Source organism: Drosophila sechellia, chromosome X (assembly GCF_004382195.2).
Source record: "Drosophila sechellia strain sech25 chromosome X, ASM438219v1, whole genome shotgun sequence".
NCBI lineage: Eukaryota > Metazoa > Arthropoda > Insecta > Diptera > Drosophilidae > Drosophila > Drosophila sechellia.
Window position 1 is genome coordinate 4,061,879 of NC_045954.1, and position 14,632 is coordinate 4,076,510.

The following is a 14,632-nucleotide window of genomic DNA, read 5'->3' on the forward strand; positions in this document are numbered from 1 at the left end:
GTGCAATTAAGAGGTATTTCGCTGTCGAATTACATCGAACTTAACTGCACCTTTCTACAACTGTGTGTGCGCATGCTGGCATTATAAATTTATTTAGCAAAAGCGCGTAAAGCGCATAAATTGCTGAGCGCAAGCTGCTCAAGGGCTGGCCTTCGTCCTTTGTCCTGGGAAGGGGAAACGCAAAAAAGAAGGATGAATCCAGCGGAAAACCCAAGGAGTAAAATTCGCCATGAATGCGATGTGTGGTGTGTGTGTGAAAAATTGAAATTTATTGTTACTGTAAGCTCCGTGCAAAAGCACACACATACCCAGCGCAAATGTGGGGTTAAGGCGGCCAAGGGTTAAGGCGGTGGTTTCACCTTTTTACCGCTTGCCGTTGAATAACTCCCAGTCGCCGACAAAATAATAATGTAATAATAATTTTTCCAACTCGTTAACACATGAAAACGTGTATGCTCCACACACGCACACACATCCTGAATACACACACACACACACACAGAAATGAAGAGAGCATCGGGGATTCCCCGCGTGGACAAAATTAATGATGCGAAACCGTTTGTGGGCGGAAAAGAGAGGCTAGCTCTATATGCACCTATAAGTATTATAACATTTAAGCTAATGTAAAGATTTGAAATCTTAGCAAATTATTTATTACCAGCAAGTGTCCTTTTTTGACCCCAATTCGCGACACCTGCTCCTTTCGATATTGTTCCTAGCAGACACAAAAAAGGAACACAAGAAATCCATTTGTGACAAGTGGTCTGTGGAGCGGGCAGCGTTGACAGGACGACCGCGCAAATAATTGAAATCAATTCATCGGCATAAATTGCTTTAATTAAACGAACGGAAATAATAAAAGCGCAGTGATAAAAACGCTAAGCACAGCTGTTCGGGTTGAAAAATTGTGACAGCTATTGAGGAAATTTTTCGCCAATCAATATTATCGAATTCCAAACTGAATTTCAAACTTTTTCAAAAATAGACACAATGCTTTTTTGAGGCATTTTATTTCATGTGTAGTTTACAATCCATAATTCATAACTCCAAACAGTTAGGAAATTGGCCGGTTGGTTTATGTTAACTGTAATTTAAAGGGCGGATTGGGGAGTGGTTTATATGGGGGGGGGCGTTGATGATTATCATCATATCATATATAAAATATATGTACATATGCATTTAAAAGCGTAGAGCTTCGATCATTCGCTCGGTATCGAGCACAAAGCTCTCCATGGGACGCACATTCTCCTCGGTGGTCGAATTCTCGGTAGGAACATTGGCTTTCGGCGGGACCAAGAGCTTCATGCGGCCGACATGCAGAAACAAATACGCATAGATGGCGTCCAGGTTGCTTGTGCGCAAATCGGAATCCATGTTGCGAAAGCGTTCTTCTTGAGCGACTTCTTGTGCTATGTAAGTCATGACCGTGGGAAATACAAGTCTCGACGTACTGGTGGTAATGACCCCGGGCATTGATGCGCCTTCACGCTCAATATTCTGAATGCGTCGGCCCAGTTCCTCCCAACGGTCAGTAGTTCTATGCGGCTCGTCCATTATTTCGCTCAGTAGTAATCGTGTGCTACGTAAGTGGCGAATAATGTAACGTTTGCCATCATTTCGCAGAGATGGCCATTCGGACATTTCTGGCGGCGAAGGCTCTACGAACATCTCCGCCTCCTTTTCATCCTTGTCCTCGGGCAGCTCATTGATGGTCTGTAGATCATCGGAGGGCGGCAAGTATGTACAATCACGCCGGGGCCAACGCTTTACGGCTTCCTTTAGCCGCTGAGCCTTTCCTATCGCGTATTTCGAAATGACATAAGCAGAGACTACATGGGAGTAGGGACCACCAGGCCTCCGCAGATGATAAGGGCACGCAACATCGTATATCCACTCCCTGGGCACATCGACGAGTAAGCCCTTGGAGCGGCAGAAGGCGAGAAACTCACGACGACGCGTAAGCAAGTGCTGCACTTGGGCCACAGTAATCGCACAGCTGATCCTCTCACGAATGTGGATATTGCTACGAACAACGTTCATGAAGGGCTCGTCGGGCACCGGTGGTGTCATGGCGCAGAGCCAAAACTTTTCCAGAATAACCACTGGTAAGAGAGTGAGCCGAAGGCAGCCCATCAAAGGTGGCGTGGCCTTTTCAATGCACTTCGTCTGACAGCTCAGCCACCTTATAATGGCCACAAGCACCTCCACTTCGGAATTGACGCCCAATGCGTCCTGCTGCAGCATGGTCATCACATCCTCGAGGGACATTCGCACAAAATCATCACTGCCCAGCACAGACAGAAAGGCAGCACCGATCCTTTGCAGCATTAATTTGCGCAGCTCCTCGAGTTGCGGATATTTCAAGGCCCTAAGGTAAACCTGAAAGGCGGACTCCTCGCGGAAGCGATTGGTGCACAGTTGTTCATAACACAGCGCTTTCAGTGCCGGCATCTCCAGCTGCACGGCCGTGTGCAGGAGCGTCATCAGTTTATCTGGTTGCATGAATGGATCCAGTGGCTCCTGCAGTCTCATCCAGGTGTAGGCAGCTCGAAAGCCCACGGCAATAAGGTCGATGCCCTCGCGAAAGCAATTCACCTAAGGTATAGTACAGTACTCAGTTATCGACTTTCACAAGAACGCGTAATAAGCAATATTATTGATAATCGATATCTGGTACTTACCGGACAAATATAGCGATTAAAATAGTTGCTATGACATTGCAAAAGTGAAGAAGTACACCAAAATGTTGATGTGCCAATGCAAACGCGAGTCACGGCACCCAGACTTTTAAACATCGTCTCACTGAAGTCCATCCCATCGGTGCCTGGCTGGATGGCCTCCCCGTGGCGGCGATGGGTGCGTGGAGAGAGAGAGATCTCATTGTTCCATGGCACCACGCTATTGAAGGCCAATTCGCTGGTCAACGCGGGACGAGCGCTCCCATTCAGATTTTGTGCGCGATTGATGTGTTCCATGTTTCCTTTAGCGGCAATCGAAAAAAAAAAAACAGAAAAAAATAGAAAATTGTTAACGCATAGAACCCACAAAATTTCAATTCCAATTATTTTCTTAAGAGTGCGCACAATTAATATCCGGTTTTGAAAACCACACGCCGCGAGGCATTGCGCAATTCGATTATGCACGCCACTTCACTTACCGTTTCACAAACGAGTGCAGTAAAATATATACAAAACTTGTAAGAATTATACACAATGACTGAAACAAATGTCTGATCACCAAAAACTGACAGTCACTGAAAGCATGGCATGCCTGGATTTGGCTGGCATGGCCATCTACGATGTTGGGATTTAATGATTTCACAACACAAATAATATTCTGGTACAGATGGTTTAGTTTTTTATTTTATTTAGTTTATTTATTTTTATTTATTTTTATTTATTTTAGTTGAGTTTAAGTATCCAAATATATGCAGAATCACTGATGTGGGCATTTCATTCCTCATTCCCAAGCCGATTTGACGGCGCTGGATTATCAGGGTTGCCGCAGGGCTAGCTTTCCGAATTTTCCGACTGTTCATCAATGTGCGTGATGGGACTTGGTGATTGATTTTGGCCATTCCATGCCATGCCATGCCCGCCCGAAAGCCAATCACTCCTGCTGAGCATATTTCTGGGCCAGCTAATGGAATTTTAACACAAATTAGTTGTATTGCTTAGATGCCAGCTATTTGGTAATTTGGTAATGCCAAGTGCCAAGTGCCAGGAACAGGAAGAAAGAAGCCGGAGTTGACCTGCGGCATTTTTGGTAATTACGATGGAGCCAGGAGAACCGACCGCAAAAGCAATTTTCTTGGCAGGCCAGGACATTTACCGCCCACTTTTGCCAAAGGATGTTTGCCTAACCTGATCTCTCCGCGTCGCCCCCCTACCCCTTTCCTCGCATTCAATACTTTTCTTGCTGGGCAATAAAATCAAATCAACAGGGCAACAAGTGCTGCTTTTCAGCTCCTGCCAGGGTTGTCATCTAGCCGCAAAATGAAATCATTTAACCCGGGGGCCACCGCAATACGAACCGAAAAACGAAAACGGAGCGGGTAAAAAGCGAAATAATATTGAACATGATTTATGCCATTTCACTTTGAGCTCAAGAAAAATATTTGGCGAGTGGGAAAAGCAAAAAACCCCTGGGCACACAAAAAAAAAAAAAAAAAATATATAGCTGAAGCACAGGAAATATTAAGGACTACGTCGACACACCGGCAAGAATTGCGATATGGTAGGGGAAAAATAATTATTTTTGGCAAAAGCTTCGATGAAATGTTCTTGAAAATAGTGCGCAAAGTAAAATATTTAAGGCCTGCGCCACGTGCCCAAAGGACAATTGAAAAATTATGCTAATTTTCCGGCTTTGTGTGTGTATGTGTGTGTGTGTGCTGTTGTTCTATTATTTTCTTTGCTCGTGGGAGAGCGGATTGCATAACCAGTTTCAGGAGTCTAATGGAACTGGTGGAGCCAAAGGAAGCAATATGGAAAAATCTCACAAACCCAAAGGGTTTTCGTTGCATTCCGGCACGTTGGCAATTTATTTGCTGCTGTTCCCTCCAGCTCCTCTGCCCCCACTTCCTGCGCCAGTGGGCGTGGTCCAACTATTTAAAAACACACACAATAGGAGGTTTTGGAGGATTCGAGGATGGGGCACGCTGGGCACGGGGCAGGAGTTTCTTCCGTGATTAATGCCCGTCGTGGGCTTCTGTGCCTTCGTGTGCAAATTTCGTGTAATCTACTTTAAAGCCCGGGCATTGCATAATTTTAGGCAGGAGACCTACCTGCCTGGCACTTTGGCCCCAGCCACACCGATATTCCAGCTGGCCGAAAAGGAGCGGCAGCAGGAAGAGCAGCAGGAGAAGGAGCCGGAGGAGGAGGAGGTAAGGCAGCAGTTCGGGATTGAGTCGAGCTCTGCTCCTTGGACCGGTGGGTCAAAGTGGGTTAAAGGCGGCAACACAGCAGCTATGGAGTGATATTGAAATCATTTTTGACAGCAACATCTGTCTTGGTCCTTCCAGCCGGATCAAGTTGTTCTCCGCTTGAGCTTGTCCAAGGTTAAGTTTCAATCGCGCTGCTTCGAACTTATGTTATGGAAAAATAACATTTCGGAATTAATTCGTATAAATTAAACTTAAATTCGTTGGCATTCGTTATGCTATAGCTTAAACGCATGTAAGCACCCTTTTTGATGGATTTTGGTTGAGCAGACAGAAGTAGCTCCACAAAATGGCGGTTAAGCTTCAACTTTGTTTTGGACTTGAAGCTATATGGCCACTAAAATTGAATCATGGCCAGTTTGAGTGCTCCTACGACGGAATGGATTGAAAATGCGAAATCGCTGGGCCATCGCCTGGGCATGGGCATAAAATTGTCAGGCAGCCACATAAACATTGGCAATATGGTGACCTGCGGTTATGCAGTGGATGGGTGGAGCAGTTGGCTGGGTGGGTGGTCAAAGTCTGTGCCTGCGCCTGATGTCCTTGTCGTGTCGTGTTCCGCGGTTTCCCTTTTAGTGGTCGTAAACAATTTTTACTGCCCAAACATTTGGCCGCCCTTTAGCCTGCCCCGTTTGCTTATATTTATTTATACTCTTATATTTACTGTGCTTATATATTTAAAACAAAATAGCGCACACCATTTGAGGCGAATCCAAGGGCACTCAACTTTGCCACCCACTTGAATATGACTAAAAAAAAAAACTATGCATTCGTTAAAAAATCATTGAAATAAAAAAATGAGAGTAAAATGGCCATATATACATAAGACTTATATTCTATATCCTTTAAGACTGCAAGTAGCTGTCACACTTTTTTCCAGTGTACAAAAGTGGAAAATGAGGGTGGCAACGAAACGCCTGTCGCTGACGCTAAGTAGTTGGCTCAGACGGCAACTTTGGGCTTGGACTCGCGTTCCTATTTGGATATTCGGACTTTCAGTTAGCTCCTTGTTGATTTCACTTTTCCCTCCCGTTTTTCGTGTAAAAGTTTCTCGCATTTATTTGCGTAAATGGCAGGCCGGCAAATCTTAGCATACTTTTCCGCGCAGCTTTTCCTTTGCTTTCTCCAGCAGTCGCGCCTTTCAATTTTCCGCGGCCTTTAAACAGCGTTAATTTATGCATGTCACTGGCAGCAAGCATAGATATGGTTAGGCATAATGCCATAGGAACTCCTCGGACGATAAAGAAAAGCACATTTTCCATTTCCATTTTGGGGCAATGAGTAAGTGGATTTGCAGCAATTTGCGGTAAGAGTTTACTTAAGGTCTATTTGGATAGCTAATATTTCTATGTATAGTCATTGGAAAATATTATTCTTGGATAGATTGCATTCAACTTTTTAATTGCGAATTTTCCCATGGCGATAAAAATCAAATATTTTTTTTTTTTTTATTTTGTGAAGAGAATGCTCGGTAGTCGCTATTAAGCGATTTACGCTCCCTCGCTGCCAAGTCATTTCCCATTCAAATTGACATTGAGCATATTGTAGTCCACCCAGCCAGCTACCGGGCTCCTCCTTGAGTTCCAGGAGACACATCCACTGGGGTGGGCCAGGACAATCCCCGGCAAGTGTCAGCGCCTCCTGTCGCCTGTCGCCATTCACATTCCCTTTTATTGCTGTGCACAACATTTACTGGCGAAATGGAAAATGGGAAATGTAAATGAACGAAATGAGCTGCACAGCAACAGACAAAGATAAACAAAAATAGAATTGTCCAATTGCAGGCAAGACAGACGGACAGACAGACAGACAGACAGACAGACAGTGCTAAGAAGTTGCCGTCGCCATTTCCATTTCCATTTCCCTCATCGTTTGAAAATTTATTTTCGATTTCTATTCCCCCCCCACCCAACTACGCCCAACGAGTTTTCCCGCTTTTCCTCCTCATCATTGGCCTATCAATGTGCGCTGTGTTGACAGTGGCAATTGCTTGAATAAATAAGGGAGCCGAGTGCCAGAGCGAAACCTTCTGGGCAAAGTCAACATACGTAGTGGGGCAGCACCGCCCACCGCCCACTTTCCATGCACCCATGTTGAGGAAAATGATGACCCCTTTCGCCCCGTTTCCCGCTCCAAAGTCAATGCAATGCTAGTGGATGCAGTCATTATGGGGACACCAAGTACTACATATGTGCATTTAAGGAGTACCAAGTGAGGAGACAACTTGACTCGAGTTTCTCGCAGTGCACGTGCGTGGCAGCAAAGTTGCCGAATGCATTTCTCATATTTTGAAATGAAATTTCATGCAGCGACCAAGAGAAATGAGCTTCTGTCTGACAGAGAGCCAAACAAATGACCGGATGAGTGAGACAAAGCAGGGCAAACAGAGAGAGAGAGAGGGAGAGATGGACTTAGTGCAAAAAGTATTAGTAACTAAAGCTAAATAACCGAGAATTATATTTGCATGCCAGGTTGAAATTCATAAAAGCCCCTGCAGGCTGCAGTGCAACTTTAGCCAATTACCCACCTGGGGCAAATAAGCAGCGCCTTGCAGTTGATTAACGAAATGAAAATCTATCTGCTATCTTAAAGATAACAATCTGATTGATACCCATTACCTGGCATATAGCGAATGCCCAGTGATTTTTTGCTCCGTAAGCCGCTTAGCGTTTAATACACATTCCGTGCATTTTGGCATTGCGATACATTCCGTTCGGGATTTCGCCCCATCCCATCCGTGTGCAACATTCAAAGGATGCGTCGATTAAGCGGCTTGCACCCGCCTCTCTTATTTATTATGCCCATGTTGCAGGCACAATGCAAGTAGCTAACACAAAAAAGTGATACTGTGGAAAACGAATTACGCGCAGTTTAAACTGCGGAACAAAAAATATGTATATATATATATTTCAGTGAAAATGCCAATGGAAACAGTGAAAATGTGAAAATGCCGTAGAGGACAATGCGCCGATCCGTGATAGATGGCCGAAATCCCACCATGAATTTTAATTGTGGGTCATTTTCTTTGCTTTTCATGCGTTGAAGTTGATTGAGTGGCAAATAAAATCGGGATTTTTCGCAAATTGAGTTAAGTGGTTGGTTTTAGCCGGAAGTAACGTTAATCAAATGGTGCAGTTTATATATATATATTTATATATATCTAAGAATCCTGATATTTAAGTATATATAAATTCTTTATCTACTAATCGGCTCATCGTGCCGTACATTTTGCATGCACATGCAATAAATATGCGAATTACTTGGGGAAATCGGCGGAAAGGGAGGAAATGCTGTGTGTGGAGTGATGGGGGGGGGATATTTCCGGTGGGTGGACAGGTGAATTGCGTCACGCGACATATGCAATTATTTTATTTATGCTCAGGCGCCGTTCGCCAGGCACACGCACACATGCATAATTCAGAGCTTACATGCACGTACACCTGCCAATATTTGATTTAAGCACACAGGTGAGTGTGTGTGTGCACCTCAGTCGATGATAAAATCCTTTGGTCCTTTGAACGATCACGGTGAAAAGTTGATGGTTTTTCAAGTCAAATTCGCATATTGATACCGCTGGGCAATTGGGAGTTTAACGATTTTATTAAAAAAGAAAAATTGAAAGTAAGCAACAATTTAATATTATTTTCAAGGCATAACCTAAGCAGGGAACATTGTCATTAAGTTTGTAAAATTTCGTAGAAATCACATACCGAGCTGCACGTGATTATGTAACATCACTGTGACTCGCGCATGGTTTGCATTAAGTTTGAATTATGCATTTCTATTTGAACTTCTTTGGCGACGTTTTTCCATTTAACTATATTTTCCTTTCTATTTTCTCCCATACGATTTTGCTACGCTTTTCGCCCTTCCGAGGGCTTTTCCGTCAGCAGGGGGGGTGGGGTGGGGGGGTTGGTGGGGGGGGGGGGGGGGGGGGAACTAAGGGGAGGCAGCGTTGGCAGCTTGGCTTTAATCCACAGCTCGATTCCTGGCCAATAACTCACAGGTGCACATGGCACGGGCCAAATGAAATGAAATAATGAAAACAATTTCAACGCTCGTCCATTGAACTGCAATCGAGCTTCGGACGGAAAAGCAAAGCAAAAGCAATAGCAATAGCAAAGCAAAGAATAAACAAAACTCTCTGGCCAAAGACCTATTAGTTATGCTACATGGGTTTTATGGGTCTTAAGACTTAGCCACCGCCGGACAATCCGGACACGAACTGAGCAGAAATAACAGAAAACCCAGAAATACCGTTGGGGAAAATGAAAAGCAAGAAAACTCCGGAGTCAGGAAACGGACGAAGGCTCTGCTTGTGTGATGACAATCTATCCGGTTTATGGCCAAGAAAATATAGTAATTAAAAATAAAATTAAAAAAATAAAATAAAAACTATTCAAAATGCAGTTTCTAACAGTTTTACGCTGCTTTCATTTATGTAATGCTTAAAGCTAGGCACCTGAAATATTTGCTAAATATTATTTATTTTTATTATATTATTATGGTGTCCGTAGTGTCCGTAGTGTCCGTAGTGTCCCTAGTCTTAATAGTGTTCCTAGTGTCCGTTGTGTCCGTGCTGTCCGTGTGTTGACGTGCGATCGTCACTAGTTTTTACCTCGCCCAGAGCTGTTTTTGTTTGATCTATATTTCGGCAGCACTGACGTGGCCGGAAAACGAATTGGATACGCTTGCGCTGGGTCGTGTGCCGCCTGATCCTTTCGATTAAAATCATACTCGGACCCCTTCATTACTTAGAGGGTTTATGGCAATCCGTGATTGCACATAAACTTACCTTTTGATGATGTCCAGCCCAGGCAAACTTTAATTTGCTTCTATTCTATTTATGTGCCAACGCCGAATTTGCCTCATTTTTGAAGAACTAAAGCGCAGTTTGTTGTGTGTGGGATAGGAAATATCCTTTGTATGCTCATATCTGGGCGATTTCCTTTGGGGCGTGCATCTCGTCTCGTTCCGCTTTGCTGCTCGCTTTGTGGCAATCAAAACATCAATGCAAATTAAAAGAAATCGCTGGCATCTTCATCCCGGCGAATCCAGCCCTTAGCTGCTGCCTTCTAGCTGGCTTCCATTTCCGCAAAATGTCACGTACAGCGGAGCAACATGTCCAAAGATGCAACAAACTAAATGTTTCGCCTTTAAAGCGTCGCGATTCCAACTGCACCATCCGCCGAATATCAAAGGACACAGCAGGCCATCGGGACGGCGCCGGAAGCTCTGGCATATTCTGGCAAAAAAGGACGAGCAGGACGCACAGAAGTCGAGGAAGACTCAATGCTGTGTGCGGGAGTATATGCCTCCGTTGCATGTTTGGCAGCGAGGTTGGATCGCAGAGTTCCGAAAGCTGACTCCGTATTATCCCCCTTGACTCTCCTGCACCTTGTTACGCTCCCACTTTCTTATTTTCTTTTTATTTCGATAGTGGAGGGCCATCGCAACTTTGTACTGTCAAATGTCATCCGCCCGCCGCCATTCGGCCACGCCCACTGCTCGATGGTAGCTAGGCGGACGTGACGTCATCGCGAGTGATGAGCAAAGAAGGCAAAATATAAAATCGCTGAAAAAAAAACCAGAGTAACACATTGATTTCCATTTCCAACACACTTGAACATGCTTCCGCACTTAGGCGAATGCGTAAAGGGGACTAGCGGTGCGGCGGGGTGGTAGCACGGTGGTGCAAGTCCACCCCATCCACCACTCTCGCAACCACCCACGCTCTAAATCAAGTGTGCACTTCACACGCCTCCTAAGGCTCATATTACTCACTTAGTTTTCGTTTTTCTCCTAATGAAGACGATGGGATGCAAAGTGGGGTGGGAGGTTTGGTGACCCCGACGAGGAAATGGTGACCTAACGCAGTAGAAAGAATTGATAATCGATGTTTAGCGCATAGTTAGTTAACCACTTGAGCTCTGCTCTCATGTGTTTCGATCAACTTTAGATTAAAGGACCATTTGGGCAGTTCTAATGGAGCTCAAAGTACATCAACATCAAGCCATAATCGAATTAAAAAGGACGCATTGCCATCGCAGTACCGAGGATAATGGCCCAAAATCCGGAGTTGTGCCCGAAAAAGTGGCCCCAAGGTGAACGCAGCGCAATGCGCGGCCTGCCAGCTGAAAATTTAATTACATCACAATGGCGGAGCGGGTGGAAATTTTCGGGAAAGTCCGAGCCAAGACAGCGTCACATTTTTCACATTAACGAAATGCTTTTAATTGTGCACTTAACGCTCGTAAAATGTGATTTAATAGTTTCGGCGAATGCCAAAGGGCAGGACTCGGAAAAGAGGACTTTTCGCTCTACTCTTTTCTTTCTTTCATTCCTTCGCGAATGAAAAGGGGGTGTGAATGTCCTTGGTGTGGGCCTCGCCGGATGCGGATGCGGAAGTGGAAATGAAAGTTGGCTGCCTTATAAGTTGGCGTAGTTCCTACTTAACCGCAACACGAGCAAACACTTGCGAGCACTCGCAGAAAAGTATCAAGCTAATATACTAAATAGCAAGTACACCACTTGATGTTCCATCAAATGGCAGACTGCCCAAGATTTCTTCCTGTGCAGTCGAACCCACACAATTACAGACTACTGACAGCCCAATTTGGGGCTGCATGTAGTTGCGAGCTTATCGGAGACTCCATCTCTGCCCGACTTTGGGGAGTTCTCCGGCTGACGGCCGGCAAACAATAGAGGCCAACGGTTTGGGCTTCACGATGATGAGGAGAGGCGGAGTGCTGAAATCAATACGAAGTGGGTCACCAAATGGCTCCCAGTGCGGTCACTTAACCCAGAACCGGAGCCCAGAGTTCCCCGATGCCCAACAAACTGGCGGCACGTCGGACTCGGAATTCTCGTTGAGGAGCAGGTTGCAAGTAGCAGCCAAATGATGGAAACACTTCGATTGGAAAGCATTACGGTTTTATTTCTAGCAATTTTCGGAAATTATCCAAACAATTTTGTGCCCTCTCTTATTATTTTTTTTTTTTTTTGTGCAAAGCCCACCATGGTAGAGCGACAAGACTTTTGATTGTGATAGATTCACCATTAACTCCTTAGCATTGCTTTCGCTGTGCGGCGTCTCCCTTTCTTGCCGCCAGACGGCTGCGTCTCGTCCCAGTAGCCGCAGGCCAGCGTGAACAGACCGTCCTCTATGGCCAGGAATCCGTGCATCCAGCCTGCGGTCAGCGTGTTATCCACCGCCAGTCGCACCTCGTCAACAGCCTTGGCCTCCATTTCGGCCACATACGAGGCCACCTCGTCCAGGTTGAGTGGGCGACGGAATACGTTGAAGGCCTCCAAAATGTGGTCAGCGTACAGGTAACGCCCCATTGCCACAACAAATTTCCAAGGGAAATGCTTGGTGAAAATAGAATTTAAGAGTAATCTGTCGTATCTGCTCAGTGAGTAATCTGAACAAGGTTTCTAGACAGAATGAAACTGAATTTGGAAAATCATACGAAACACATAAAACTTTGGGTTATACCCTGGAATTTCCCAGCACTTTAACTTTCAGTTGACTGTTAGCTGTTTTCCATTTTGGCTTCAACTTGGGGGCAGCAACCCACTCCATGGCAAAGAAAAGGAAGAATATGGAGACTGGCGATTATATCGTTTACATTTACAGTTACACCAAATTCAGGAAAATTGGAGCGCATTTTCCCATTTTCCAGAGTCTTTTGGCCCATTTAGTTGTTGGTCGTTTAGCATTCGCATTCACTTCTAGATTTGTCATTTATGATAAGCAGTCTTGCCCAGCAAAAGGCACGATCCAGTCATTGTTTAGCGTCCCTTTAAGCCAGTAACTACTGTACTGTATACGGGTATATAGTTATTTATTGGGGAATCACGCTCAGTCCAGATGCAAATTAAAATGCAGCAGAAGAGCCTGGAAAATCTGTGAAATACATACGTTGGAAAATCTGAACAGAGATGCATATCATTTGGAGCACTAATCAAATAGCAATATACAATTAAACTGAGCAAACAATTTCTCTATTGTCCTGCTGCTGCTCGAGAATAAAATTGGGCAAAAATCGATGAAAAGCACCCCACAGAAATAATTTGACTTGGACTAATGAAAGTGCGAAATGCACTGCATGGCAAATAAAATAATTTCATTAAGTACACAGGCATGAGATACATAAATATGAAAATATACCATACCGTCTCATACGTGGAAATTGGAAAGGAAAGTGCTTTAAATTCCACTTATTCACCCGGCGGCTGTCTAACGTTTGAACTTGCCGCGTTCCAGGTCAAATGCCAATCACAGACACTTTCCCCCACCCATCACATTACCACCAAAATATTTAATGATGCTGCCTGTGGCCAACGATGGCCATTCGAATTGAGCCGGCGATTATTTATTTGAGGGTAGTACATATGCAAAAAACTGGCAATTAATTGCGATCAATTATCGAATTAGTCGGGACAACTTTGTTCAATTAATCCATGGCATTTCGGGCTAATTTCATTTTGCACTCGACTGAATTTCTTTGTGCTCCCCAGCTTTCCTCAGCACTAAGCAGCACTCAATGGGCTCACTAATTAAATGGTAAATTAAAGCTTAAACAAGCTTAGCACTTCGGAATATTTGGCACCTGCAAGCCGCAGTGAAAACAACATGCCACCAAAAAAAACCAAAAAAAATCCCAAAAGCAGCAAATCAGGGATCCGCTCCGTTCTGCAAATCGTTGTCAATGTGGGTGGGGGGAAAAAACTAGCTGCAATGTTTTTGGGGTTTTCGGATCAGGTTCCCTATTGTCTATTGATTGAACCGTTTGTTGCGGCCAAGCTGCGGAAGTCGGGAGTGGAAATGGAAAATCGAAAGCTCAGGAAATGCTGAAAATGGCAGGGGCGAAACCGACACCCCGGGGCCAAAAGCCAGGCAAAATCAGAAAGAAGCAGGACAAGAGCGCTGTAATGGAGTTTTAATTGTGCACCCCATTCGGTCGATGGTCCTCCTTACCCATGCGTTTTCGTTTGCCCGCCACCACCGCCTGGCTGACTTTTGGCCCGCTGGCATTTGCCGACTTTGCCGGGCACAAAGCGCAGCCAATTGGCAAATATGCTTTGACACACACCGGAGCGGATCGCATCGCATCGCATCGCATCGGATCGGATCGGATCGAAAGGCCACAAAGCCAGCCCAAAAGTCCAAGAATCGGACAACGGCAACGGGCAGGCAAGTTTTGGATTGGCGCCGAGCAGGACACGGATGAAAATCGGATGTCTACGGCAAAATTATCAATATATAACATATGTATAAGTTAATATATAGATACAAACTTACAGCTCTTTATTGTTTTAACTCGAAAGTCGAACGTTTTAGTGTCTGATAAGCTCACCTCCATTCTTTCAGTGTATGCAGGAAGCATGAAGTTAGTGTGTGTGTGCGGGCAGAAATTCCCGCCTCATTCCGCAGGACGTGGACACGGAGATAATGCCAACAATCAGAAACACGCTCTAAGCGCGCTTTGCCCAATGAGGCGCAACAAAAAGCGAGGGCAAACATGGAAACTGGGAAACCAGACGGATGGGGATAACACTGCCCGACTGATGCCCTGCAATCTAGTTATAAATTGGGTTAAATTCAAGCGAAACAAGGAGCCATCAATAGGTTGAGTGAGAATCGTAGAACTCGTTGCTGATGATGGCCAATTACCTCGCTTATTG

At 44.9% G+C, this 14,632-nt stretch overlaps 2 protein-coding genes across 3 annotated transcripts; both read right to left on the reverse strand.

Moving 5' to 3' along the window:
- Window positions 1-991: 991 nt before the first annotated feature.
- LOC6612518 lies at window positions 992-3,329 on the reverse strand. 2 transcript variants are annotated; one of them, XM_032726169.1, is made up of 3 exons: window positions 3,158-3,329; window positions 2,682-2,980; window positions 992-2,595 (listed from the first exon to the last, which is right to left on the reverse strand). In XM_032726169.1, exons 2-3 carry the CDS (start codon window positions 2,973-2,975, stop codon window positions 1,180-1,182), a joined length of 1,710 nt encoding a protein of 569 aa, XP_032582060.1. In that variant the 5' UTR covers window positions 2,976-2,980; window positions 3,158-3,329; the 3' UTR covers window positions 992-1,179. The 2 variants fall into 2 exon arrangements, with proteins under 2 accessions (XP_032582060.1, XP_032582061.1); XM_032726170.1 differs by lacking the exon at window positions 3,158-3,329 and having other exon boundaries at window positions 2,682-3,151.
- Window positions 3,330-11,858: 8,529 nt separating this feature from the next.
- On the reverse strand, window positions 11,859-14,628 carry LOC6612516. The gene is made up of 2 exons (XM_032724932.1): window positions 14,250-14,628; window positions 11,859-14,189 (listed from the first exon to the last, which is right to left on the reverse strand). The coding sequence occupies exon 2, from the start codon at window positions 12,284-12,286 to the stop codon at window positions 12,002-12,004; it is 285 nt and encodes a 94-aa protein (XP_032580823.1). The 5' UTR covers window positions 12,287-14,189; window positions 14,250-14,628; the 3' UTR covers window positions 11,859-12,001.
- Between the last annotated feature and the right edge of the window lie 4 nt (window positions 14,629-14,632).

Excerpts from the sequence above, each read along its gene's own strand:
- LOC6612518 (XM_032726169.1), bottom strand. The coding sequence starts at position 2,975 with ATGGAACACATCAATCGCGCACAAAATCTGAATGGGAGCGCTCGTCCC. Across the intron at positions 2,596-2,681 it reads TTAATCGCTATATTTGTCCG|GTGAATTGCTTTCGCGAGGG; the intron begins GTAAGTACCAGA and ends ACTATACCTTAG.
- LOC6612516 (XM_032724932.1), bottom strand. The coding sequence starts at position 12,286 with ATGGGGCGTTACCTGTACGCTGACCACATTTTGGAGGCCTTCAACGTA.